Raw genomic sequence first — 27502 nt, 5'->3', positions numbered from 1 at the left:
TTTGTCGCTTTATCTCTCATGCATACCCTGATTTTCGCCAGGCTTACTTTCCTTGAAAAGTTCAGCTTTCCTTGCTTGATCGAAATCCCCTCCGTTGTGATTGTATTCCGCGTTCCTCGCATTTACTTCTGGTGTGGCATCAGCCGCCAGGAAGACTACAGCCTCCAGAGCTCGAGCTGGTGAGTAGAAACGCTCCTGCTCCGTTAAACCGACCAATTATTCACCAAATATTGGCGTGCATTGCACAATTTACGCATCAACTGCTTGCATATCATCAGGTAGTTTATTTTTGGTTCGCTGCCCAGTCACTTCATCGTTTTCATGTCCTTGAACAAGCCTATATTTTGTACGATCTACTTTCCACTTAAGGTATTTGTTATATTTCTTGATCACTTTGTAACTCTTCAGCAACTAATTGTACCGCTTCTTCAACTCGCGAAACTTGCGCTGGAGACTTGATTGCGCCGACTCCTATTTTTCGATGCCAGAATCTATTGGTACGAGGGCCCAATACGATGGAATTTGAAAAACGTCCAACTTATTCATTTTTCTGTTGTAAGGCCGGAAGAATTGCTCTGACGAAACGGTCTTTCTTCGTGCAAAGCTGCTAGCAGAGGTGGTGCTGTCAGCGCTCAACTTCTGCTTGTAACCGCACTCACTAATTTATTTTCTAGGCTTGGATTGCTTCGTCATGTTTGCACATGGTTTTTTATCTTTGATCTTTCTTTGATTATTCTGCCTTTTAATAGGAAGTTTTGGCGCTGGTACTTCGTCATCTGATGTGTTGCTGAGATATCTATTTTCGGTAACAAAATCTTCGAAGCTCACATCCTCTGAACTTTCTGAGGCGTCATCTTTTCCGCACGATGGATCCCTGTTAATTTTAGATCCTCTCGTTTACTCCACGTTATCTCTGGGCATTACGTTTGTGCCTTCTGGTTCATTATATTGAAGTTGTTTCTTCTCCTGCATTCCATCTTCGCTGAGCTCATCTTTAACTAAAACGGTCTCAATTTAATTGTTGGAACACGTCTCCATTCCGAGGATGGCGCTTGCTTTTACCCGGACAAAATGCGCGATAAATCACGCAGCTAAATCGTCAATGAGTTTCCAGAATATGACGTCGAAAACTTGTCTTCTTTGCTTCCAGCTGCGCGTGAAAATTTACGAATATTCCTGAATTCAAAGATTTTTTAGACCTCTTATGTCTTGCCGCCGCGTATCATGGATGCAATAGTAGCAAAAATTATAAATTTATTTCTTTTAATTTGCGCTCAGCTGCAGTAGGTTAACATATAATTCATTTGCAATTCAAATTTTGCTGGAATCCTCGACTTCACAAAAATACTTGAAAACTGGAACCTCGCTTCTAATATCAATTCATAGAGCATATGTTAGCTCGGAAAGTTGACATTTGCTGCCGCGTTCAGAAGTTGTAAAAGTTTGAATGGTATTCGTGCTACCATCGGCGGTTCAAACTTATGAAAAAAATTATTTAATTGAGTCCCCTTTTTTTAATTATATTAAATTTACGCAGTACAGAAAATTCAAGTTAGTATAATTGGTGACAATACAAGAACCTACGAATTTAACTAAAGAAGCGGAAATTTGAAGAAAAGCGTATGAGAATCTTTTCACTGACATGAAACAGACTTTAGGAGAGACCTCCACGACAGGGAGTACATTGCACATATTACTTACGAATCAATATAAAACACAAAGTGTATTCACGCGACAAGAAACAATTATAGATCGTTTAGTGTATATTAAAAATTATTTAGATTTTCACAGTTCTTACACGATCCAACATCAGCGTTTGTCATGCGGATTTCACTAAATTATCAACAGATGCAGATTGCAAACTTCTACATGTTAGTGCAGTGCACTTCACTGATATCGTAGCTCTAATCGTAGGTCATATCGTGTAATTTGTACGATATGAAGCATCAATTTTCATGACGATGCGCCGTACTGTTCGTGAAGGCCAATAAAAGAACGAGTTCAAGTTTAATGTCATTTTTATTGGGCGTTTTTTGGTAGTTTGTCACTTGAAAGTCAGTTGTGTAATCTAAATAATGATACAAATCACAACGCTTAATAAGGAAGATCATTACGGTAATAATAGTATGATATATTAACCTGTAAGTACATACACTTATTTATTTAGGCACCAAACGCAAGCAACGTCCGTGGGTGCAGCACAAACATATTGATTCAATATCAAAACATATATAACTTTTCCCATCGCCAATCCTATATATTTATTACTTTAATTAACCATCAACTCAAAACTCAACCAACCACACAACTCCCAGGAACTTTTTATTGTATTTTTCAAAGTTTAAGTTAAATTTGAAAATATATATATATACTAGATTTACACCACCATGAACATAGCGATCGCTTATTCCTAAAAAAATTCCGTGGCACAAAAAGATCATTAGTTTAGTTTCACGATAGAAATTATAGCCGCATTATCGTTGGCCAATGGTCGCGGAACGCATGGCCACGGACTATGAATATGAATAGGATTTAAAACTGACGAGTTACTTGACACCCAGACAAATGAATGGGTCGTGTTGTACAAATAGTGACACACTTTCTCACCCACAGCACGAGCAGTGAGACGTAGCACTGATACACCCTTATGCCGAGCCAAACTGAGTTATGTTGACCCACATAAGGGCTGAGAGAGCATCGCTAGTTGGACAAAAGACTCACTCGTGTCTCTGAGTGTTGGGTGTAAGATATGCCCGCGTTCGAACTTAAGTTTAGAGACGGCATCAGCAAAACTAAGTCAGGGCAACAAGATATTTTTTTAAACAGGAACTTAATTTTTTTTAGACCTGATTCACTTCAAGCAAATGCTGTAAATCCAGCTAATGTTTTGTGTTAAAATTAATTACATGTATACAAAACATCACAATTTATTAATGCTGAACTTATTTCAATTCCCATTTAACTGCAATGAATTTATGAAAAACTATAATGCATTTTTGAAGAAATGCAATGAATTTGTGAAGAACCGTATTAAATTTTTGGATTAATTGCAAGAAATTTAAAAAATGTTTGAAGGATTGCGAAATTCTAGAAAAACTCGACTGTATCTTGCGCATTGGTCCCAGAAGAGAAATATTCAATAGAGGACGAACAGATGAAAGGTTATCGTTCTCCATGTCATCGCAGGGAAGAAGGTTAGCGTGTATAGTGAGTGCGTGGCTTTAGAGCTACAATCATTTAATAGTGACTACATCGTGTAACTGTGAGGAGAAACTTTGCAGGGGAAGAAAATAATGCAGTCATACACTGCCTTGATAAACAGCAAGAACCATGCGTAGTCAGAACCTCTGCACGGCCAGAACCTCTGCACAGCAAGAACCTCTGCACGGCAAGAACCTCTGCACGGCAAGAACCTCTGCACAGCAAGAACCTCTGCACAGCAAGAACCTCTGCACAGCAAGAACCTCTGCACAGCAAGAACCTCTGCACGGCCAGAACCTCTGCACAGCGAGAACCTCTGTACGGCCAGAACCAGTGCAGAACTAATGCGATTGCTTGTACAATTCCTGGGACAAAACAATGCGATTGCTTGTACAATTCCTGGGACAAAACAATGCGATTGCTTGTACAATTCCTGGGACAAAACAGTGCAATTGCTTGCACAATTCCTGGGACAAAACAATACAATGGCTCGTACAATTCCTAGCACAATACGAATACAATTTTTACGATACCAAATCCTGCCTAGATTTTTGTCAGCTTCGTACCTCAACGAAGTAAACTCTGTGTGGACATTAGCAAAATTTTACCAAGTACAGAAGCTAATAAGAATTTACAGGAACAAAAAATTCCCATCAAAATAAAAATGAAGAATAAATCAATAGAAATTTCAAGGCTGCGCCAGAAAAATATTTATCATTAAGTTAAATGGTTGTTGAGTAAACGGTAGGTTATTTATCTAAGAACCTTATTGTTCGTTTTCAAAAAAATATTACGGAAAATACACAAATAAAAAAATAAAATAAAAATTTAATGAGGCGGTAACTGTAGGAAGATGGCATACCTGCAAAAATAAACACACTAAAGCAACAAAACAATTACAAGAAAAAAAGCAAAAGAAAAGTAGGAAATTTTTAGGAAGTCAGAAAATCAAGAAACTTGAGATTGACTCGTTGAAAACCTAAGTTAATGAGACGACGCTAAGCAATGCTGTAAATTCAGCATTTGCTGGGCTCATTAACTCAGCCCCATCTCATTAAGCTCGCCCAATGCTAATAGCGCAGAGGCTAACATAACATCAAACAAAAATTCACGAATTCGCCAAAATTAAAATATTATTCAATAAATAATTATTAGATTTTAAGTAACGTTTCCAACAGTAAACTATGAACGTAACAGCCATTTGCAAATGAGTGTTAGTTAACAAATTGCTATCAGAAATATCGAATTGGACTTTGAATTGGACTAGACAAGAGATAATTCCGATATAACCTATATAGCCTAGGAGCCTGGGGAGTTCTGAAATGATACCCATTTGAGATCTGAGATATGGTACAGCGAAGTGTTATGCGCCGTGCAGTGCAGCGTATTGATGGAACTAGTCCAAGTCCACTAGGAACTAGTCTAAGTTCGCTAGGAACCAGTCCAAGTTCACTAGGAACTAGTCTAAGTTCACAAGGAACCAGTCCAAGTTCACAAGGAACTAGTCTAAGTTCACAAGGAACCAGTCCAAGTTCACTAGGAACTAGTCCAAGTTCACTAGGAACTAGTCTAATTTCGCTAGGAACTAGTCCAAGTTCGCTAGGAACTAGTCCAAGTTCACTAGGAACTAGTCTAAGTTTACTAGGAACTAGTCTAAGTTCACTAGGAACTAGTCCAAGTTCACTAGGAACTAGTATATATTCACTACAATATAAACCAGTCAAGCTTATCTATCATTAACCAGAACTTATATTTATCCTCATCCCGTAGGAATTCCTTAGCTTCCTTCATACGACCGTAAAAATATGAATTATAACATGAAAAAATTACTTCAAATTGTAATGCAATTGCATTTTTGCTGGTTCATGGCATTCTAAATCAGTAATACGGAACGAATTAAAAAAATTAAGTACTTTGTTTTTAAATATATATACGATTCATTTTTGAATGTAAGACGAATTTCATTCAGTATCTAAAATGAATGGCCTTCATAAATGTAAAGTGTATTGTTTGCGTTTTGTATTTAGAGAGAATGTTTGAAGTGAGGTCGGAGGTCATGTACTTAGGACTGAAGCACTCAAAGATTGCGATAAAATATCTTACTAATACCAACATTTCCGCTATATTCTAAAATCTACACATCTTATTGTCTATCCCAGCTCCCGCCTCGATATGGACAGAATCATTATAATTGTAAATATATTCACTCAGAAGAATAAATGTGACGTATTGTTCTAATATGAACACAGTGTACAGTGATACGCCATGTTTCTTAGACAAACTGTGTCAGGACGACCCATACAAAATCAAAAAGTGCATCTGTATTTGGACAAATTCTCGCTCATTTTTCCGAATATTATTTTCTATTTAAAAAGAAAATTTCTCACAAATAAGTGCAACGTCATGCAGCATCGTAACCAAGCCTATACCAACTGCGGACCTAATACTTACGGTTGCATTCAAGATCGTTGCAATTTACTATCACCTTGTTTAGACGGCGAATATTCAGGGTAGATATTGCGTATTCTGCCGCGATGTTGACTTATTCATACTTGTACTTTGGCTTTCAAAAATATATTTATATATGAAAGTTATCGCCCCGAACATAGACGATGGAGTCGTTTATGAATGAACGTCGTTCTTCGAATTGGAAACGCAGAAGCACTGCTGATATAATCAGAAATGTAATGAATGTGTCGCACAATTTCGTGTATTGATGACTCATGTTACGATGACCATGTTTAAAGTTCATGTTTTTTTTTCAAAATGTCGTATCGATTGCTTGAACTTGAAAATTCCATTATATTTGCTACATGAAATGCTTGCAAAGCGGTGAACCACAGGAGCCACCTGAGGCGAAGAGAAAGCTAAATTGTTCGCACCATAAAATAGCAAACCCAAATTGAATAATTCATAATTCCTCTTAGCTTCACATTTCTTCACTATACCGAAGGTTTGTCAATCTTAGATGCCTTCTTTGACTTTAAAATTTTAGTCATTCAGCAAAACTACACCAGTTCCATCTGAACATTTGGCAGGAAAAATCACATTTTTCTAAATATTCGGCAAGAATACGACATGTTTATCAAACCAACCGACATGCTTTGCACGTAACTCCCGTCAGAAATCGTATCATCATAAATGCATTGAGCAGATTTTACAGGCAAAATCTGGCACCAAACAATCAATTCCCAGTAAAATTACACATAGACAAGTTAAGTAGAGCGCATTTACAACTAGTTACTGTTCGACTCTGAATTGCATATACAGAAGTGGCTGCATGAAACTGTGTGAGTTGCCTAGTCGTGTGAGTGTGAACACACAAAAAAATTGAATGATTTGGCTAACTAGTGCCACACTTTCAGCCCGTAGCATAGATACGCTTTCATGCAGAACTAACCTTGATAAGGATGACCCAGACGAGGGCGACAAGTACATCGATATTTAGACAAAGTCTCGCTTATTCCTCTGAGTGTATAACTGACATTTCGAAATGAGACATATATGAACAAATTTCCGTTCCTTCTTTTTTTCTAAAACGAAGACAATTGTTATATAACACGATTTATTTTGACCTTCTGGGAAGGTATCAAAAAGACACTTTCCCGGAGGGTCAAAATAAATCGTGTTATATAAATGCTTCACATTTCACCAGCCAATGCCACGTCGTTCAATATCTTAGCATTAATTCTCACACAAACTATCAGCCACGCGAATAAGCCGTAGATTTTAATTTATACACCATCTTTGATTGTTAAATTACAAGTAAAATAAATGATTGTGCGGGTAATAACTATAATTTTGTAAACGATCATCCGGATATACTTGGACTACCCTTGCATATCTATTAATTGAGTACAAATATTATTTTTATACACGGACAATTGAGAGAGAAAAGTTGACTAACGCGCCAACGTGCACGACTATTCCTAGTCGTTCTAGTCACTATTCACACTCTAGAAAATAACCTTGTGATGTATCATGATATCTATACTATTGCCACAGTCGTATTTCAACCTTTTTTCAACGGGTAAATTCAACTCAGTTCAATTCATCAATTTCTATGGGGAAACAGTGAGATACTAAAAATATTTCTTAGGAGCCAATCAGAGTATCAACAAAATTTTTTGAGAAAGCACAATGTGTTCTATTGTGGTACGTTAAAGTTAATAAAAAGTTGAACAACTTCATGAGTCACAGACGTATTCAGTTGAGTGAAGACGTAGTTTGTGTTTCACTTCGATTGCATCACACATGAAGATTGAAATTACAATTTAGAACTCGGATCAAAAATTTGAAATCAGATTCGGAAGTTTTTCAAAATTACATTCGAAATTTCTTTAAAATGAAATTGGAAAATTTATTGTAATTTAGATTCGATTTTTTTCGAATAACGGTTCTGGAAAAGTTGCACACCACGTCCGGGAATATACCGTAAGATATATTATATTATTATGTGTATTATCATAAGATAAATATATTACAATTATTAGCATAATACGATATAACCATCTTGCTCTGCGGCCACCAGGTTATCATCCTTTACAACATATATAATATATAATGAATTCTAAACGTATGGCTTAAGACACGCTGTGATATAATTTTATGAACATTATAATGTCACAGAAATAATAACTATGGTCGTTCCTATGGCAAGAATGGGCAGGAAAATACAGCCAATGAATATGAATTAAATACAGCCAATTAATTAAATATATCAACGGCAAGTTTAATGTGAGAAACTCCGTGAAACCCAAATTAATCATCTAATTAAAAGACTGATCATTACATACTTTAGTTAATAACATTTGAGGAATTTTTCAATATATATTGATTACGTTACGGCCCTTAGATTCCTAATAATAATTTTAAAAATATTTCACCCTGGATTTTGACAAGGATTACAAAATAATCCCTGGATTACAAGATAATCAAGCTGTATTTATGGACGCTTGCTAGGGCAAGACACAAATTACAGGATTATGCTGTGAGCTTTAAACTAATCAATACCTAAATAATACACTTATTATTGTTAATATCATGTAATTACAAATGTATATATCAACGTTTTTACGCACTGCAGTTTGTATTACCTTCTATTACACATCTATATTCATTATTTATACAGTGGCACAATCTTGCATTCAACAATGTTGACCTAAATTTAAAGATATACATTTTGTATGATTTCTTTTTCAGGCACGAAAACATTCAATGTTCACCAAAAAAAAAACGCGAGTCAACAAACAATTCCATAATAGAATATGAATGCCCCTGAGAGCCTCGGGAGAAAATGATGAACAGACGCACAATTTAGCAGCCTTTTCCTTAGAGAGAAAATCTATAATGGTGGCATATGATTTTATTAGCGACTATTACAGTGGCAGTATTTTATTCTATTCGGGACCTATTACAGTGGCGGTATTGTATTCTATTCGGGACTTAATATAATGCCACTATTATAATTTTTTCGACACTAAATATAATGTATCGTTTCACAAAAAATATTTTTTTCGGATGTTCGAATGTACAGAAATGAAAGATTACAGAGTATATAATTTATAATAAATTCGATAATCATTTCAAGTTAATTTAATTACTGGTCAGCAATCGACTTAGCCTCCCTTTAATTATTTGTAAAAACTCAACTTTTAGGGATAAACTGAGCGGGATGGTGTGAAAGACTGCACGATTACCGTCATGAGCGAGGGAGCGAAAACATGAAAACTTTAGCTTGACTTTACCCACAATTGGACGGTATAGTTCCCTTTATTCAAGTATATCGTGCGTTGCAAAATAAATCAAAAGTTTAAATTTTGTCAAGCGTTTCACATTCAATGATTCAATCCACTTTCTTGAAACATATTTTGTATTTTCGTGACGCGCGACTTGCATTGAAACCCAAACCCAGCGAAGGCCTTTTTTATTTTAATAAGAAAAATGAGTTTACAGTTGAATTGAGTGAAGCAATAAAAGAGAAGAAGAGTGGAGGAAATATCTTATACCATAAAAAGATAAATGTAGATCTTTGATCACGTGACGAATGAGCTTGGATTGGAGGTACGAAGATCACTTGATATAAGATCATTTGAAGTGAGGATGATCCGTAGATCATCGGCGATGGTAAGATGAGTCGTTCCTTCCCCACGAAGAGCAACTGTTGAATTATCGTGCGTTGCAAAATAAATCAAAAGTTTAAATTTTGTCAAGCGTTTCACATTCAATGATTCAATCCACTTTCTTGAAACATAATTCTGAATTTTCGTGACGCGCGACTTGCCTTGAAACCCAAACCCAGCGAAGGTTTTTTTTAATTTTAATAAAAAAAATGAGTTTACAGTGGAATTGAGTGAAGCAATGAAAGAGCAGAAGAGTGGAGGAAATATCTTATATCATAAAAAGATATATGTAGATCTTTGATCACGTGACGAATGGGCTTGGATTGGAGGTACGAAGAACACTTGAAATGAGATGACCATTCGAAGTCAAAATGATCCGTAGAGCACTTGATATAAGATCATTTTGAAGTGAGAATGATCCGTAGAGCACTTGATAAAAGATCATTTGAAGTGAGAATGATCCGTAGATCATCGGCGATGGTAAGATGAGTCGTTCCTTCCCCACGAAGAGCAACTGTTGAACAGGAAACGAATTTTCGTTAGTTTCATAAACCATAAAAAGATAAATGTAGATCTTTGATCACGTGACGAATGAGCTTGGATTGGAGGTACGAAGAGCACTTGATATAAGATCATTTGAAGTGAGGATGATCCGTAGATCATCGGCGATGGTAAGATGAGTCGTTCCTTCCCCACGAAGAGCAACTGTTGAACAGGAAACGAATTTTCGTTAGTTTCATACATTGACCTCTTCAGAGTAATGATTTTCTTACATCGATTTTCGCAGTGAAAATTACAAAATAAAATGTTGTGCGATGTGATCGTCTCCTATTGATATTTTCGAAGTGAAATGTTATAGGAAATATTAATATTTATAAATAGGAAGGTAATATGGATAAAGTCACATTGAAAACATGGAAACGCTTTATATTCATAAGAAGTTTCCCTAGCAACCGCCGCTGCGACGGTATCCATGCAGCGATGTTGAGCAAGCCTGGCATAATGTTTGCTGCTTACCGCTCTAACACCGACACACGCACGCACACTCTTGCTCTATTCTATAAAAAATGTATAAAATTTGTTATTTATCTAGATTTTTATAAAATTCAACTTTCTAAGCTGCCCTTCGGGTAAATATATGACACGTGTGCATATCAGAAATGCAATCAAATTGTGAGCCGAAAACCCAATAAAGAGAATTTTTTTCATAAAAATTTCATGTTTATTGCTTACCAAGCAAATGTTTCACTAAGACGAAAACAAATTCTCTTGCGAGGTTTTGACGTTTTTAATAACTTAGCATGCACGAAAAATTCTTCGCTTCCAACCTCCTTAAACTAAGATCTTCATTCATTCCAAGCATTAATTCCATTCATTCCACAAATTCAGGTGGTTTTGGTTTCATCCGATAAATTTTGATGACAGACAGACCCGTTATTTGCATGATGAATGAAATGAATGCAAGGGACGCAGCCTGAATTCAACAAATTATATTATTGCAATCACAGTCGCTGTGCAGTCACTGTACTTATAGTTACAGGTATGATTCACAGCACTACCGAGCAGCAACTATTTAAATATTTACCGCACTACCGAGCAGCNTCCCTGTCACGGTCTCTGTCACAGTCCGTCACGGTCTCTGTCATCGTCCCTGTTACGGTCCGAGGCAGCCACCCGACGCTCAGCTCTTCCAGTGTTACCGTCTCGACTTTCAGTCCAGACGCCATGACTCATCATCTGCACGTCAGCCTTATTTTTAATTGTATATATCAACTTGACATGATTTTATCATAATTAGCTAGCTTGATTTCAGTTTAACGTATTTGGTTATAGACAACATTGCATTCCTACACGCATTTATTTACTATTCTCGCACACCCTTGAGCGAGAGACGAGCAAGATCAAATACGCCTTAACAATTTCATTCAAGAGGAAGTTTTCCTTTCTAGAGGTTCTCGAGTAGTTCATTCATGCATTCATAAGTGATTTTTGACTCAGTCTGCAGTTCACTCAGTATGCAGCTTCAGCTCTCATTCTAAAGTGTTCATTCACTCAGTATGCAGTTCACTCATTCATAAATGTTCGTTCACTGGGTCTACAGTTCACTCATTAATAAGTGTTCGTTCACTCGGTCTGCAGTTTACTCAATCATAAGTGTTCGTTCACTCGGTCTGCAGTTTACTCAATCATAAGTGTTCGTTCACTCGGTTTGTAGTTCAATCATTCATGAGTGTTCGTTCACTGTCTGCAGTTCACTCATTCATGAGTGTTCGTTCACTGTCTGCAGTTTACTCAATCATAAGTGTTCGTTCACTGTCTGCAGTTTACTCAATCATAAGTGTTCGTTTACTGTCTGCAGTTCACTTACACGAGAAAACATCCCAACGAGTTCATCAAAACTGTGCTCAAGATGAGGCAACGTAAGTGAGATGGGCCTTTGGCAGGATTTTAATGTCAAAATTTGGATGCGATTCTATATGGCAAATCCCAGGCGATTTATAGGTGGCCAACGTACGGCCGGCGAGTATGCGGCTCAAAAATTTCTACGTCGTGCTTGCCGTACCGTCGTTAACCTTTACTTGACATTGAACTGCCATCTCGTTAACTGTAAAAAATTAGCGACCAAAGAAAGCTGACACATGCGAGGGATCAAAGATGGCAGCACGCTAACTGTACGGCAATAGAACTGTCCTGTAGCTGTACAAGTCACCAGTCCTGCAGCTGTACAAGTCACCAGTCCTGCAGCTGTACAAGTCACCAGTCCTGCAGCTGTACAAGTCACCAGTCCTGCAGCTGTACAAGTCACCAGTCCTACAGCTGTACAAGTCACCAGTCCTGCAGCTGTACAAGTCACCAGTCTTGCAGCTGTACAAGTCACCAGTCTTGCAGCTGTACAAGTCACCAGTCCAGCAGCTGTACAAGTCACCAGTCATGCAGTTGTACAAGTCACCAGTCATGCAGCTGTACAAGTCACCAGCCCTACAGCTGTACAAGTCACCAGTTAACCTTGCCACAGCAGCTCAAGCTACTACGCCCAGCATCACAATATATATAATCTTTAGCATTCTCAAGCAAATTTAATATTTTCTCAGAATTTAACCTGTCTAGCCACACAATCACGTCAAAAATAAATAATAGATTAATTTTCTACCAGAACTAAACCGCTACTAAAAAAATGTCATTTCTGATTAAATTCATTCCTGATTTAAATGCTTCAATTTATCATAAAACATGAATAGGTATTTTCAATTATCAACAAAACCGTAAAGCACGCAGCCCCGTCCAACAAAAAACAGGACAAAAGCATCAGTAAATCAGACGTGCCAACAGACAGACCAACGAACAGACCAACGAATTGACCAACAGACAGGCCAACGAACAGACCAACAGACAGGCCAACAGACAGGCCAACGAACAAGCCAACAGACAGACCAACGAACAGACCAACAGACAGACCAACGAACAGAATAACAGACAGGCCGACAAACAGACCAACAGACAGACCTACGAACAGACCAACAGACAGGCCGACAAACAGACCAACAGACAGGCCAACAGAGGTAAATGCCATAGAGGAAACAGATATTTCACCTCAACAAGCATCGTGACAAAGAGCAGGCAGATCGTTCACCGGGCAAGCACAACAAACAACTATAATATGCGATCACACGCAGCGTTCATGCCGAGACAAAGGCATTCACAGAGACAAACAAATGCTTGCAATCAAAGAGACGTTCACCGAGACATCACTTGCAAACAAATCAATCATCTACTTAAGCAAAGACTTGTGATGGATGAGCAGGTTCAACGAACCTGATGTATAAACACAAACATATCAAACACTTGGGAGACAGAATAATGAGCATTGAGTTTGTTCAGTGCCCACTGAACAGTCCACTGATACCAAAACCTGGCACAACGCTATACTCCAGCGTGGCCTGGGACTGCTACATCCGAAATGCGTACTAAGGATTGCATTTCGCCAAAAAATTCACTAAAAACCTATTGTGAGTAGAGCTGTATTAGGGCCGGTTTATGGCCGAGAATGAACGATCCCATGATAGCTGCCTAAGGTTCCTGACACAGCAAACATATGCTAACTGATGCTTAAATAAAAGACTTGCGAGGATTGCAGGTGTCCCGCACACAGGCCTCTCAATAGACCTGGAAAGCAGGCCACTATTTTCAAACTACTTAGTGTCTTGGTAGCTATACAAGTATACGTAGGCCTGTATTTATGTGGCATGCAGATACTGCTCTAATTTCTGTGCCATAATACCACTCCGTAGGAACCGTTTTAGCAGCTCAAGCAACTAGCAATTTGTGTACAAGAATGTGATGATAAAAAATTTAATAATATCTCATTAGTATATTATAACTGTAGATAACATAATCTCTGTTAAAAGGGTATCACAGTGGGGTTTTTATTTTCCTTTAATATCATTTTTGAAAATATTACATCCTGTCTGGGCATGAGAAAATAATTTTTCTGACTGACACCCAAGTTCCTGAGTGTTGCTGGTGGCGCAACCTTGACGTGTTAGTGTCGGTGGATGCGTCGCGTGAGCCCAGCTTTTGAAAGCTGCCTGCAGGCCAGCACACGCAGCGAACAGGTCAAGCCCTGACCTAGGCTTCGTGCAGTGACGGTGCAGTATTATGGAGGACCAGTTACTGCGCAGTATACTGGGGGTCCAGTTACTGCGCGGTTTATTGGGGGTCCCGTTACTGCGCAGTTTACAGGGGGTCAAGTGACGGTGCAGTATTGTAGGGTCCAGTTACTGCGCAGTATACAGGTTACTGCGCAGTATACAGGTTACTGCGCAGTATTCAGAAGACCAGTTACTGCGCAGTGACTGTACAGTGCTCAGAGGTGCGCTGACTGTGCACTGTGTAGTGATTAGAAGTGTNTTTTAACCTCGCAGCTTAAAACCCAGCGGATGGAAACCCCTATGGTTTTTAACCTCGCAGCTTAAAACCCAGCGGATGGAAAGCCAAATGGTTTTTAACCCCGCGGCTTAAAACCCAGGTCTTAAAACTCGGCGGCTGAAAAGCAGAGTCTTAAAAAAGCTAAAGCGATTATCTCATCACGATCAAACCAAGACCGAGATGATATTTCGGCTCTCTGTGTCGAAATCTCGTCGGGAGTTTCCCCCCCAGACCGAACCATTTGTAGAAAATTGGGTGGAGGCTGGTATATTTATACAGGCTCCATGGAAACTTTATCATTAACTGGCATATTAAGAGATTAATTATTGATGCTCATGACTCATAATACTAGAACAATCAGGGTTTGTTTCAGGTTTTTTTCCTTTCATGTTCCAAACACTCGGTACATGTTTATTCTATCTTTTTAAGGTAAAAACATATATCAAATATTGTATACATATCTTCATATATATGCATATTAATTACTGATGATTGTACTAGACCAGGTACTCGATAACTCGTGAGCACTTCTGATGTAATTCATCAAAGCAGGCACCTCGCGAGACAGGCACACCTGTAGCGTCAGGCTACACAACGGCGCTGCTAAATCAGCTGGAAATATTGCAGTGTGCCATGAGACTGCAGCTCAGCTGTCAGTTACTGCAGCTGCTGGCACTGCTGCTGAGCTGTCAGTTGCTGCAGCTGCTGGCACTGCAGCTGAGCTGTCAGCTGCTACAGCTGCTGTCACTGCAGCTGAGCTGTCAGCTGCTGCAGCTGCTGGCACTGCAGTCACTGCAGCTGAGCTGTCAGTTACTGCAGCTGCTGGCACTGCAGCTGAGCTGTCAGCTGCTACAGCTGCTGTCACTGCAGCTGAGCTGTCAGTTACTGCAGCTGCTGGCACTCATGTTGGCTCTGCAGCTGAGCTGTCAGCTACTGCAGCTGCTGGCGCTCATGTTGGCACTTCTGCTGCCACTAATGCAGTCACTACTGCTGTCACTGCTACTGCCACTACTGCAGTTAGTGTTGTTGGCACTACTGCTGCCACTACTGCTGTCACTGTTGTTGTCACTGATGCAGTTAGTGTTGTCACTGCAGCAGTTGTTGCAGCAGTTGTTGCAGCGATGTCCCACAAAGAGCCAAGCATCAAGTGAAGGCACGTGAAGGCTATGAGAAACACGAGCATTCCAGCCAAGGCAGCTCAATAATAATAAGCCAGTGAGCGGCCGCATTGACACGCGACCTTCACCGCTATTCCGGATAGGAATGTTCCCATGACTTGTGTTCCGCCATGCGCTGCGCATTACGCGCGTGTATTCCCGTCATGCGCTGCGCATTACGCGCGTGTATTCCCGCCATGCGCTGCGCAGATCATAGAATCTTTCACCACACAAATTATTCACGTAACACTAAGAATAAGTAAAAAAAAATATTACCAAAGAATAGTGTAACATGTCAGCGTTGAGTCACTAATTTAGCTTGCATGAGACTCCTCTCCTACAGTAACTTTGATTGCAGGTTAGTTGTATTTAATGAGCCTCTTTGCAGGAAAAAATTTCATGCAAAAAGTGAACTTTGAACTATGATAAAAAGTTCAATAGGTGAAATTAGCCGAACTTTGTATCACTTATAGTGGAAACTTTTTGCTCACTTGTCTTACCCGTGGTGCATTGCCCAGTTAGGTACAGTGCACTACACACAGTACAGTGAGGTTGAAGCTTCGTATCACATTCACGCACATCGTTCACATCACTTTTCCCTCGAACTTTCATAATTATAATCCATTTATTAATCAGCTTAAACTGAGTGAGTTTTTGTGTTGATGGTCAAACTTGTACAGTATGAAAAATATGTACTGCCAGTGTACTTACCTCATTAGAGTTACTCTTTTAACTACTCTATGTGAATAGCATCGCCGTTATCAATGGAAGTTAAGGAAGTGGTCACGGTCATTGGTAACGCGGTGACTGGCCAGATACTGATTAACTAATCATTATTAATCACGAACCAAGTAAATAGGTTGGAAAACACCTCACCGTGAAACAAGTGGATAAGAGTGAGTATAATAAACGGAAGTTGCCACACCCGTTATGTTATTCCTACGATAAATTGCAAGGTATAATTTTAATTTACCGAGCTTATGTTACGGTAGACATGATACGGTGAGAAGCGTCCTCATTAACTCAATGTCAACTCTCGGTAATTAAACGCCGTTCATAAGCGAGTTAATAAATCTCGTTCAGAGAGAAATAGCTCCATTTATTTTCAATATGATTCCGTTTAGAATATTTGAACTCGGATATGTCTGCACAGATAATTTTTGGGGGGGATGGCAGTGGCTGTATAGAAAGTGATATGGATAGGTAAATCATTAATTAGTAATAAAAAAATTGGATAAATAATTATAATTATTAAATAAATAAATTAACGATAAGGTGAATGGTTTAATGTATTCTGAATCGTACTGATTCAACTGATATTTATTGAAATGATAGTTTTTGATCCACAATCTCCATGTATTATTTTACGTGTTATTTCATGGCAATCCACAATCCTGCACATTTCTTCACTGCCGTTATATTGCGGCGGTGAAGCTCAACAGCGGTGCAGGCGGAAGACCAAGCGCGCGGTCAAGGCAGCGGGAAGAAGATGCAAGACTTGCGTACTAATTACGTTGCAACGACGTTCACTAGACAACGTTAGGGCAACGTTATTTTGACGGCAGCTTAACGTTAACGTTGAATAAACAACGTTGACTGAACAAAGTTTAATAAACGTTATTTTGATGTGAGATGTCTAATAGGGAATGGCGAGTGCATTCACAATCACAGGCGCCTTTTCGGCGTGCATGGAACTGCAGACTATGGCCGATGATAATACGGCTCTGGTTTGTGCTGAATTTTGGCTACATTTTACACTACACTAATGCTTCAAGCGGGAATTTCTATTTGGCTATAGCGCCGCATCTGTCATTTTATAAATTTCATGTTTTGGTGACTGACTGCTACAACATCTCGTTCCAAAGTGCTCCAATTTTGCGGAACTTTCCAACAAAGTAATGCGAATTTTTTCCTCTTTTGATCATCAAATAGAGCAGTTCATCGCGATTCAGTAGAAATAGAAAGGTTTTAAACCTGCTTCTAAACAAGAAGACAGAATATTAAAAAAAAATAAAATTCTATATGAACTAAATTTATTCTACTGAAAAAGCCAAACTAAACTCAGCGTGTATCGTACACATAACAAACGTTTTAATGGTACTGTTTTAACGTTTTTCCATGCAATAACTTGACCTTATTTGCTGCTGATTATATTACCGGACGTCAGGTCGAACTTGAAACCGAAACCTGCTCAAGTCAAAGTCACACTCAATGCTCAAGTCAAAGTCACACTCAATGCTCAAGACAAAGTCACACTCAATGCTCCAGTCAAAGTCACACTCAATACCCAAGTCAAAGTCAATGGCAAAGTTTAGTTCAGTTTCCGGTCCGCGTTCTAAAGTGTTGCTCGTCGGTGACGTCGGAACTAGACGAGCGAGCGCGACCATGACACGAGCATCTGAAACGCGTCCGCTTCCCAGCGTAGCTTCACAACACCACAAGGTCGTGCAAATTCACAAATACAGATTTTGTTTGAAAATGGAACAAAGAATTTATTTTTCAGTCTTTGTAAGCAATTTACTTCAAACTTCAGTGGGGTTTTAGGAACGTTTTGCCGAATGACATGAATTAATGTGCGAAACATTTAACATTGATTCTTGCAAAAAATGTCTAAATGATGAATGTCTAAATGTCTAAATGAGTTTCAATAGATAAACGGTAGAATCTGGACAACTCTGGAATACCGTCGAACGCTGTACTGGAAAATTAGCAATATCATCAAATCACAAAGAAAACAATAAATTACCTCCATTAGGCCGATAAAATAACTTGCATTAAGGAACATTGGAAAAATCTTTCCCTACAGCCACATCGTTGGTCTCACGATCATCTCGCGTCACGTCTTGAAGCAGTTCACCTTCTCTGTGCAGTTGACCCAGAGCAACAAGTCTTCATGATGGTCGGTAATCCATTGATATATGCGCGGGGAATTAAGCCATTGATATATACGCGGTGAATTAAGCCATTGATATATACGCGGTGTATTAATTCAGTGATATATGCGCGGTGTATTAATCCATTGATATATACGCGGTGTATTAATTCAGTGATATATACGCGGTGTATTAATCCATTGATATATACGCGGTGTATTAATCCATTGATATATACGCGGCGTATTAACCCATTGATATATGCGCGGTGTATTAATCCATTGATATATACGCGGTGTATTAATTCAGTGATATATGCGCGGTGTATTAATCCATTGATATATACGCGGCGTATTAATCCATTGATATATACGCGGCGTATTAACCCATTGATATATACGCGGTGTATTAATCCATTGATATATACGCGGTGTATTAATCCATTGATATATAGGCGGTGCGACGCGGAACTCTAGCGACTGCGAGACAACAACAGCAACATACACAAAGAAATGTGCAAACTTTTTCCAAAAAAACGATACAATTTTAGCCGCTCTCTTGGCCCAATTTAGCGTGTGAAAAAAAAAACGCATCAGTGCTATAAAGGGAGGAAATGAGCCACATTCTGGACAATATTACCCATTCATTTTTGTGGGTGCAGCAGCGGCTTTCGTCGTGTTGTGTCGCGTAACCATACAGGAAAGATAAACATGCAGTTCAACAACTTACAATTCTTATTTATAATGATAAACCCTAAACAAGCCCTCAACACGAGTTATATTGCGGTACACATAATTACACGTAAAACTTTAACTTGATAACTTATACAACATTACATTTTACATTAAATTAAAAACACCACATTAGATTACATTTTTCAACGGGATAAATAAATTTGAGTTTTACTCCATGTTAACATTTTGAGAGTAAAATTATGGGTTGCTTCAGCTACCCGTTGCTAAACCCTTCGTAAATATTCTGTGGAAACGCAATAGAATCTCTAGACTTGGTCGTCATGCCAGTAGACTATAGAGTGCAGATCTCGAAGACTGCAGCAGACGAGGCAGGCAGCAGACGAGGCAGGCAGCAGAGCAGACGAGGCAGGCAGCAGATGAGGCAGGCGACACGAGGTGCAAGTCTGACACGTTGGCCTTCTATGCTCAGCGAAAACTGGTCCCGCTCTGTGGACCTTGGGCTACATTCTCGCTCGCTGGATGCGGAGAAGCGCGACTAGTAAAATCAAAAACTCCAGCTTCAATTAGCTCCATCGACACAATAAAAGCAAAGGCAATTGGTCCTTTTATAAAAAGTAATTTAGCTCCATCGACACAATAAAAGCAGAGGCAATTGGTCCTTTTATTTAAAGTAATTTAGCTCCATCGACTCAATAAAAGCAGAGGCAATTAGTCCTTTTATTAAAAGTAATTTAGCTCCATCGACACAATAAAAGCAAAGGCAATTGGTCCTTTTATAAAAAGTAATTTAGCTCTATCGACACAATAAAAGCAAAGGCGATTGGTCCTTTTATTAAAAGTAATTTAGCTCCATCCACTCAATAAAAGCAAAGGCGATTGGTCCTTTTATTAATAGTAATTTAGCTCCATCGACTCAATAAAAGCAGAGGCAACTGGTCCTTTTATTTAAAGTAATTTAACTCCATCCACTCAATAGAAGCAGAGGCGAAGTGATTTCTCAAAGTAATAATGACTTTGTACCGAGTATTTGGCCCCGAACTTTCGCTGCATAAGGTGACATCTCCAGGTATCGACATTGAATAGAAGCCCTGATTTCATTTTATAAGGATACGATTATATTGTATTTAAGCATGACTTGGTATATTCCTCTCAAAAGTTACGTGTTACTTTGACCATAGAAATTGAATTTGGACAACGTTTCACTGTAAAAAAATAGCACATTGTAGTTAAATTGAAAATGAGTTAAGAAAAAAATCAAATAATAAAACCAATTTCACGTTCATTCCTTGAATGGAGAGGATAGTGGAGTAGATGGAGTGGTAGTGGATAGTGGAGTAGATGGAGTGGTAGTGGATTGTGGAGTAGATGGAGTGGTAGTGAAGTGGATAGTGGATAGTGGATTGGATAAGCAAGTATAAAGCGAGATTTGCGCAACACCAGCAGGCTTAGCAGACGAGGCAGGCAGCAGACGAGGCAGGCAGCAGACGAGGCAGGCGGCAGACGAGGCAGGCAGCAGACGAGGCAGGCATCAGAAGAGGCTAACAGCAGACGAAGCAGGCGGCAGACGAGGCAGGCGACACGAGGTGCAAGTCTGACACGTTGGCCTTCTATGCTCAGCGAAAACTGGTCCCGCTCTGTGGACCTTGGGCTACATTCTCGCTCGCTGGATGCGGAGAAGCGCGGCTAGTAAAATCAAAAACTCCAGCTTCAATTAGCTCCATCGACACAATAAAAGCAGAGGCAATTGGTCCTTTTATTATTTAGCTTCATCCACGCAATAAAAGCAAAGGCGAAGTCATTTTATTAAAAGTAATTTAGCTCCATCCACTCAATAAAAGCAGAAGCGAAGTTATTTTCCTTTAAGTAATAAAGATTTCGTTACCGAGTATTTGGCCCCTGAACTTTCGCTGCCTAAGGTGACATCTCTAGGTATTGTGTTAGTCATTAAATAGAAGCTCCTGATTTTATTTTGTATGGATGTGATAATTTTGTATGGAAGCATGACTTGGCATATTCCTATCAAAAGTTACGTGTTATTTTGTTCGTAGAAATTGAATTTGGACAACGTTTCGATGTAAAAAAAAGTTGTTAGCAGATAGTAGCTAAATTAAAAATGTGTTGCGAAAAAAAAAATCAAATAATAAAACCAGTTTCACGTTTATTTCGTGGATGGAGTGGATAGTGGAGTAGATGGAGTATAGTAGTGAAGTGGATAGTGGAGTAGATGGAGTGGTAGTGCAGTGGATAGTGGAGTAGATGGAGTGGTAGTGAAGTTGATAGTGGAGTAGATGGAGTGGTAGTGGAGTGGATAGTGGAGTAGATGGAGTGGTAGTGAAGTTGATAGTGGAGTAGATGCGGAGTGGTAACGAAGTGGATGGTAGAGTAGATGGAGTGGTAGTAGAGTGGATATTTCAGTAGATGGAGTGGAAGTGAAGTGGATGGTGGATAGTTGATTGGATAAGCAGGTATAAAGCGAGATTTGCGCAACACCAGCAGGCTCGGCAAGGTCACGGCAGGATTGGTCAAGCACTGCTCAGCTGCTCAGCAATTGTCGCTAGTATTGGCATTAAACTGCTGCTCCAGGAGAGAGTTACACGCAACACAAGCGCTTACAATGAAATACTTGTACGTGATGTGACCACTCCCTTGCTATGGAGAGAATTAAAAGATATATACGTTTTCTCGGTGCATGGTGCATTCCATACACAGTACATGAATATTTTTCTTTGTTTCCATTACAATACGAAATTATAGAGTAAAGTGGCGAGCGAACGATATGAAGGTTATGTATTCAATTCCCATTTATCAGTACTCATAACTTTGAAATATGTATTATAAATTAATACTAAGGAATATGAACGAAATACTCAACACGAGCTTATGCTCCAGAAGTTGTACAATAATTATATAATATTAATAATTATAACGTGACCATTATTCGTCAACTTAACACAACTTAAAAAAAAACACATTAGCTAAGATTTTGGAGTTCGGGTGGCATTTCATAACACAGATCGTCCATATAAGGACCGACAAGATCGTTGTAAGTACAGTGATCACTGATAATTGATCAGACCTCGATCACAAAATCAATAATTCTTCTCTGACCTCAAAAACATCGATGAATAGTGATGAGGTTTGTGATCCAGCATCCTAACACCACTCAGGGAACCAAGGAAGATTTGTCCCAAATAGCAATGCACTCTATATAGGTCGTAAGGGTCCATACACTCTATATAGGTCGTAAGGGTCCATTCACTCTATATAGGTCGTAAGGGTCCATACACTCTATATAGGTCGTAAGGGTCCATACACTCTATATAGGTCGTAAGGGTCCATACACTCTATATAGGTCGTAAGGGTCCATACACTCTATATACAGTGGGGGGAAATAAATATTCGTACACTTGAAAAATCGTATTTTAATGTATGTAAGTACACAAACTTAACAGGAAAAGTGATTTAAATTATGTATAGAGACGCATAGTATTCAAAAATACTATCAAAAGAAATTAAATCTCAATGCAACAAAAATTAATGCAACATGTTAACTTCTTCGGGTCAAAAAAGTATTCGTACAAAACAATTCCCGTGCTACGGGAAAAAAGCATACAGAATTACCCATTAAATTTTCTTGAGTGCAGGTAGTGCACATGTCCACGATGAAGCCAGCATCGTGGCTTAAATTATTCAAATATTTTCTAACTAAAATTATTGATCGTTCACTAATTGTAGTGATTTTAATGCCTCTTCATTCTGTATTCGTCATTTCCACCTCTCACCGAGTCCTATATTCCCTTTAATATGCGATCCTGTGATTTATATGTAGTTTTAGGATAGAAAATTCGTAGCATCTGTTTTCAAAGAGCAAAATACTCATATTACAAAACCAAGACCTCAACAACATATAATTACTTGTGCGAAAAAAAAATTAATGAAAATTTTACAATTTGCGGTAATAACGAATTAACCCTTAATGGAACTAATAGTTTTCACATCTGAAAATGATTTGTATCAATAATTATTCGATTTAGTTATGTGGTTGAAATGATATTGTGGTTTACCAGGTTCAAGATGAGAACAAAATTGCGTTGGCGTCGTGCGTTGTTTTTTAGCGCCGAGGTTCCGCAACGTCGCCGAGGTGAGATTACGTCGCCTCAGAGCCAGTCGACGGCTATATAATGATATAAATAAATAAATTATATGTTATAAATAATTAACGGTTTACTTATATATGGTCAAATGGAGGAAAGAGCTTCTGGTAGGACTAAAAAGTTAGAAAATTATGTATTTCAAGAGACATATACGCGTACCGTATCTCAAACAAAATCAAATGTCAATTATATGTTATAAATAATTAACGGTTTAATTATATACGGTCAAATGGAGGAAAAAGCTTCGGGAATGACTAAAGAGTAAGAAAACTATGTATTTCAAGAAACATACGCATATCTCAAACAAAATAAAAATGTCAAACACACATTATTATATATCACAAAACAAGCAGTGCGCCTAAAGTTAAGGCAGCAAAATTCAATAATTGCGAACAAATTTCAATTTCGAAGCGAAATTGAGTCCAAGAGCAAACATGAATCCCTCGACACCAAATCCTTTCAAATGTTACACGCTTCAGTTATTCCTCTTCCATATATTGTTAAATACTATTAATCTATTGATCCTACAGTAATGTGTGTCAGCATTACACATTTTGTTTTAAAAAACTGCAGAATATTTTAGAAATATTATACTTTCCTAACCTGTAACTATAAAAGTTATATCTAAAGCCAAAGTAATATCAAGGAAAGTTTAATAAGCAATACAAATAACATCAACAATCAACACCAACAATCAACACCAACAATCAGGCCACATCAGGCGTATAACAACATCAAAATGTAAACCCATGGTCGTGAATGAATCATCATTAATTAAGCACGGCAGCTTTTGTCGGGCACCGCACGAATCTAGTTATCGTGAACGCCTTTCAATGACCATGAACGCGTTAATGTGACCATGAACGTGTTAATGTGACAGTGAACGCGTCAATGTGACAGCGAACGCGTTCATGTGACAGTGCACGCGACACATGAGACAGTGAACGCGTTCATGATACAGTGAACGCATTCAAGTGATACTGAACGCATTCCAGTTAAAGGTAACTCTTTGCAATGACCGTGAACGCGTTCTAATTATCTCAATAAACTAGTATCTGTGATCACGCCAGAGTACGAACTTCGCGTTCCCGTTCAATTGTCGAAGTGGTGGCGCGCGTTCCGGAAGTTGTTGATAATGCGTAAACTCGCGTCAGCGGCCATAAAACGCGGAAACAACTGCCGGACTGAACGCATTTATCGCGGATACGAGCGTCTGCCAATTAAATGAAGCCCGGAATTTCTGTAGGAAGTGAAAACTCGACTCGAAACACTGTCAATTATGCGGGAAAATCACGATCAAATCGCGATACAAGTTGCTGTTGATTCCGACAAATTCCTATGGTGATTGATGATCATTCCTCGTGTAGAGGAATCTTTAGAAACAGGAAGGAAAAATGAGAATGGAATTGTGGAAAATCCTGGCACGTTTGATTTAATTTTTGAGATGTTAAAAAATTATATATATATATATATATATTCGAATAACGTATTTCCACACTTTTCACGATAAGTTTTCTTTCAACGTTAACATTGAATCCCTGGCTAACTCAGATACAGAAATCCTACGGTACTCTATCAGCAGCATCATCAGCTACTATGTATTTTTTCGTATTACCCGGATCATTAGTAACGAAAAAATATCCATCTTACCGGCGATATCATCAGCAACGTGGAAAAATATTTCCATACAACAGTATTATGAACTACGTAAAAAATATTCCCTTGTTAGCGTACCCTTCCGATGTATACATGGAAATAACAATTTCATTTCAGCATTTTTAATTATCGCCAACAGAAAAAAATCTATTATAACAACACATCGGCACCAAGAGCATCAAGAGAACAAGCAATATCACTAAATTTCAACACCAACAATCAACTTCAACAGTGACCATTGACCAAGTAACACCAACAACGAGCATGTAACACCAACAACGAACAAGCAACACCAACAACGAANCGTGAGTCCACACGTATAACATTCGTGAGTCCACACGTATAACATTCGTGAGTCCACACATATAACATTCGTGAGTCCACGCATATAACATTCGTGAGTCCACACATATACTATTCGTTAGTCCACACATTAACATTCGTGAGTCCACACATATAACATTCGTGAGTCCACACATATAACTTTCTCGAGTCCACACATATGGCATTCGTGAGTCCACACATATGGCATTCGTGAGTCCACACATATGGCATTCGTGAATCCACACATAACATTCGTGAGTCCACACTTAACATTCGTGAGTCCACACATAACATTCTCGAGTCCACACATATGGCCTTCAAGAGTTATTATTTATCAACATTCACACATTAACATTCTGTGCCACATCACCATCACATATATATCTGTATGGGACCTTAACCTCCATGTCTCATCAGAGCAACACGACAATGTAACAGCTCAATCCTACCGTTAAATAGAATTATGAACTGAAACAAGGGCCACAACTGCAAAGGATAAATGTGCACCAACGCTGGTTATTTTTTCTGTTTTCTGTGCCACATTTAGTCAGGTAACGCGTGCACAGCGCGAGATTATCAGCAGTGGAGAGAGCGACCTCAGTCCACTGTAAAATTTAGCCGGCACAGCGCTTGGGTCACCTGCTGGCGCGCGTTTGCTGCAACGTTGTTTCAACGATATTAACTCGTAACCAAAGTGATTTCAACGGCAGTTTCAAAAAAGGGTTGGATTCGGCAACGTACATGAAACACTCACTTAAATAGGGACAACTGCAGGCAGGCAACTGTTGCAACCCCAGCAATATCTCACCTGGAGCGGCACCAATAAATCTCCATTGAAGTGACATCGCCTCAAATAAATCCAAGTTCAGGGAGCCACAAAATGATCAGCTTTAAAAAAGCTCAGGACTAGCGGCTCAGCAACAGCGCTCTCACTTTCCCGTCTTGAGGAACCTGCAGTTGCCACGGAGTTGGGCTCTCACTTTCTGTCTTGAGGAACCTGCAGTTGCCACGGAGTTCGGCTCTCACTTTCCTGTCTTGAGGAACCTGCAGTTGCCACGGNTTCACCTGTCTCTTATACACATCTAGATGTGTATAAGAGACAGGTCTTGAGGAACCTGCAGTTGCCACGGAGTTCGGCTCTCACTTTCCTGTCTTGAGGAACCTGCAGTTGCCACGGAGTTCGGCATACAAACACAAGTAAAAACTAGTCACCTTTTCGGAGCTAAGGAATAGCGTTAATTTTTATGCTAACGTTAATGGCATTGGCCGCATGTAATTGGCATTCGTTATTAAACTCTGGCTTTACTATAACTGGACGACTTTAGACTTTTTGTGAACTCGTAAACTATCATACCATACATAAACATTGCAAAACAACAAGAGACAGAAATTTTGAGTCAAATAACTATGCATTGCACTAATTCCTTGACCGCCATAAAAAATTAAAAGCGCTCACTACCCTGGCCCTCAACAGACCCACAAAATATACGCATTCGATGCCAAAACGTTTTCAGTTTTTTAAGTTATAGTCTTGACCTTCAAACACACAGCGAAGATTTGCGATAAAAACAAGAGTTTAATTCACGGCAAAAACATGTACGGGTACACACTTGCCCAAGCTAGGGACTCCCTCCATAGGGTTCCCCCAACAGGGTCGGAGTCAAGGCGGGCTACTTGGACACGCGGGGTCGGCGAGATAAGCCAGGGTTCGAGTCTACTCACATTTACGGGCTGTAAAGATTGCGATTAAAATTCGATGCATTGAACTCATGAAGGTGGCGCTCGGTGTCTATACTTTGGCCAACACTGAGAGGTGATGATGAAGCGAAAGAAATACTTTTTATTTTCTCCCTCGATTATTTACTGAGGATATAAGCTAACAAGAAAACTTAATTTCAAATCCTTTTCGTCGTCAAAATGCAGGTTTCATATGGAAGATTAATTACTATTCCGTAGACTATGGTGCTTTGAATTAAATCACTTCGCTTCTAAATTAATTGCAAAAAGCTTCTTTAATTTCTCGCGGTAAAATGGATGATGAACTCAACTAAAAGGTCAAGGGTCAACCAAGCTATAGCTTGCTTGAATGTCGTTAGTGATACTCAAACTGGACAAAGAAGGTACCCGTAGAATACAAGTTGCAACGATCGACAGATTCTAAGTTAATGATAACTTGAACCTTGAATTAAAGTGGAAAGTTGAATGGATTCAGTAGTTGTGCGTTGGACCATCAGAACGTCAGCAGACAGCAGGCATGCAGAGTTGTGCGTTGGACCATCAGAACGTCAGGAGACAGCAGGCATGCAGAGTTGTACGTTGGACCATCAGAACGTCAGGAGACAGCAGGCATGCAGAGTTGTGCGTTGGACCATCAGAACGTCAGCAGACAGCAGG

General features: G+C 39.0%; 1 protein-coding gene across 1 annotated transcript; it reads left to right on the top strand.

Annotated features, from left to right (window-relative positions):
* Positions 1–3330: 3330 nt before the first annotated feature.
* On the top strand, positions 3331–15400 carry LOC108664500 (circumsporozoite protein-like). The gene is made up of 4 exons (XM_018151094.1): positions 3331–3519; positions 12021–12316; positions 12654–12883; positions 14802–15400. The coding sequence occupies exons 1-4, from the start codon at positions 3331–3333 to the stop codon at positions 15398–15400; spliced, it is 1314 nt and encodes a 437-aa protein (XP_018006583.1).
* Positions 15401–27502: the final 12102 nt, after the last annotated feature.

This window comes from Hyalella azteca, unplaced genomic scaffold (genome assembly GCF_000764305.2).
Source record: "Hyalella azteca isolate HAZT.00-mixed unplaced genomic scaffold, Hazt_2.0.2 contig15841, whole genome shotgun sequence".
NCBI lineage: Eukaryota > Metazoa > Arthropoda > Malacostraca > Amphipoda > Hyalellidae > Hyalella > Hyalella azteca.
Note: the sequence above shows the minus strand (reverse complement) of the source record. Positions and strands in the feature narration are given on the sequence as shown.